The sequence below is a fragment of the Paralichthys olivaceus genome, chromosome 23 (assembly GCF_024713975.1).
Source record: "Paralichthys olivaceus isolate ysfri-2021 chromosome 23, ASM2471397v2, whole genome shotgun sequence".
Lineage (NCBI taxonomy): Eukaryota > Metazoa > Chordata > Actinopteri > Pleuronectiformes > Paralichthyidae > Paralichthys > Paralichthys olivaceus.
Genome location: NC_091115.1, coordinates 692501 through 695000, shown reverse-complemented (window position 1 = coordinate 695000; position 2500 = coordinate 692501). Strand labels below are relative to the sequence as shown.

General features: G+C 43.5%; 1 protein-coding gene across 1 annotated transcript in view; it reads right to left on the bottom strand.

The window, feature by feature from the left end:
- Nucleotides 1–2500, bottom strand: part of LOC109647831 (calcium-activated potassium channel subunit beta-4-like) — a 17600-nt gene that overhangs the window by 10451 nt on the left and 4649 nt on the right. Inside the window, exon 4 of the mRNA XM_069519940.1 lies at nucleotides 1378–1548. Coding sequence (XP_069376041.1) covers nucleotides 1378–1548 — 171 coding nt within the window. The remainder of the gene's footprint in view (nucleotides 1–1377; nucleotides 1549–2500) is intronic.

The following is a 2500-nucleotide window of genomic DNA, read 5'->3' as shown; positions in this document are numbered from 1 at the left end:
TGAGCGAGCTGCTCCCAGTGGCTCATTATACTGTATAAATATAAATATATATATAAATATAAATATATATATATATCATATAAATACAACTTGACAGTGTTTGAAGTGAGACTCTCCCTCTCTCATTAGTTTTATATATAAAAGGTCACAGAACCTGTGAACCCCCCCCCCCCCCCCTCTTTTCTGAATGAAGCGTGACTCGTCTCCCTCCCTCTCTCTCCACTTCATCTCCATTGCTGTCGCCATGGTGACTGAGCGGCATCAATGACACGCCATCTCTCACCCTCTATATTTACTCAGTTGCTGTAGCGACGGCCCAGACGTGCACTGAAGAAGAAGAAGAAGTCCCACAGACCAACAGACGGACGTTGTCTGTACTCGTCTGTACGACAACAAGCAGACGCCTGAATGTTACTTTCACGTGTTTCAGTGAAACGTGTCTCAAAGATAATGGACACGATTGAACAGCTTCTGTTCTTTCAGTCTTTTCACCAGAATTTAAACGATTTAAGAAAAAGACGACGAGACGTGATCCAGAAAGAGTTTGAGATAAGTGTTGAGAGAAGGATGAAGAATTAATATTTGTTGAAGATGTTGACAAAGGCGTCTGAGAAGAAAAACACATTTACAAAATGGATGAACACAAACTACGACGCTGAAACTTTAAGACGGTGGAAACACACGTTTGGTGTCTGCAGACTTTTGGCCACAGCAGAAGCTCAAAGTGAAACTGATCCCACTCAGGGTCTGTCAGCTGTGATGCGTTCACTGTCAGCTGTGATGCGTTCACTGTCAGCTGTGATGCGTTCACTGTCAGCTGCTTGTTAATGACGCTCAAAGTCCTCCATTCACACGCTGAGTGTTTTAACGGCGAGTTTTGTTTCAGCGGATCTATTTCTGTTTGTCTCACTTCCAGCAGATGCCGAACAAAAACCGCTCAGACGCTCAGCTTTAATTCTGTTTGTGTCACATGCAAAACTCTGAGGCTGCAACTGTTTTCATTATCAATGCACCTGACTGATTGATTAATGAATACAAGTGTCTCATGACTCCCTCTCATTCAAAACTGTCTGATGGACAGTCAGAGATGTTGAGTGAGAAAATAACAAATATTCACATTCCAGGAGCTGATACCAGTGAATAATAATAATATATGTTATAATTAAATACTGTCATATTAGTATTTAAGGTTCTATTGGTTATAGGTTGATCACAAATAAAGTCAATGAATATAATCTGAAGTGTTCCTGCAACGAACAAAGAAGTCTTCTTCAATTCATTATCACAAAACCATGAAGTCGTTAAATGAGTCAGCGAATCCACCGATCTGCTGATCACATGTTTCCTGGCTCGTTCACCCTGAAACGTTTGTCGTACCTTCGGGTTGAGGACCAGCTGCTGCTCGTCAAAGTGCAGCAGAGCCACAGAGTTCGACTCCGAGTTGTTGACGAAGATCTGGAGACAAGGATAGAGCGACGTCCCTTTACAGTCGGCCCCGCACGTGAACACACACTCGAACATCTCCTCCGGACGCAGCACCGACACCACCTGAGAGAAGAAGAGGAGGAGGAAGAGGAGGAGGAGGAGGAAGAAGAGGAGGAAGAAGAGGAGGAAGAAGAAGAGGAACTTCAGACTGTGATTTACCATCGTGAGCCAATTTAAACATTTTCATCTTAAACAGGATCTTGACTGGTTTATACAAACAAAGGTTGATCGCCCCCTGGTGTCTGGCTGCAGTTTATGTCATCAACTCCTCCTCCTCCTCCATGTTAGTAAATGGGACATGGACCGAACTCTAAACTCAAAGTAGACGTTAAATGAATGTTTCTGTCGTTTCAGCTCGTTCTTCTCTCTGATGTTTGTTCAAGTGTTTCTCATCAGTTTGGTTGAATCGGTTATTTATGATATAGAAACAGGCGGAGACGTGATGATTGACAGCTGACTCTGACTCCTGATTGGTCGAGGGCGTGTACTGAAGATACGTTTAATCCTGAATTTGCCTGTAAGTATTCTGGATATTCAACATGGCAGCAGTTCTTCTCTCTGCTCGTTTCCAGACTGAAGTGACAGAACGAAAACAAATATCAATACCACGTAAAACCAAAAAAATCAATCTGAGCAGATTTGATAAAAGTCCGAGCTGTCTTCATCAGTCAGGAGGTCAGCGAGCTGCAGCGATGAGATTTATGTTCTGTTGAGCGGTGGATTAGTGAGCGCTCTGACGGCCACACCACTTTGGACTGTGTGATTTAAAACACACTCACACACACAAACAAAACCCGCCTCCACTCTGTATAATGCAGGAACATTATTTCAGGACAATGCAATAAGCTAACAGCCGAATAAATCATGTCTGAGTTCATCATTCACAGTCGACAGCGGCCGGAGTGCAGACTGTGGACGCCTGTAATTTATGACATGGAAACTCTCCACTGCTTCAGAACGCTGCACAGATGGAATCATCGACAAGGAGCCGAAGGAGGAACTCACTTTGTGTCGA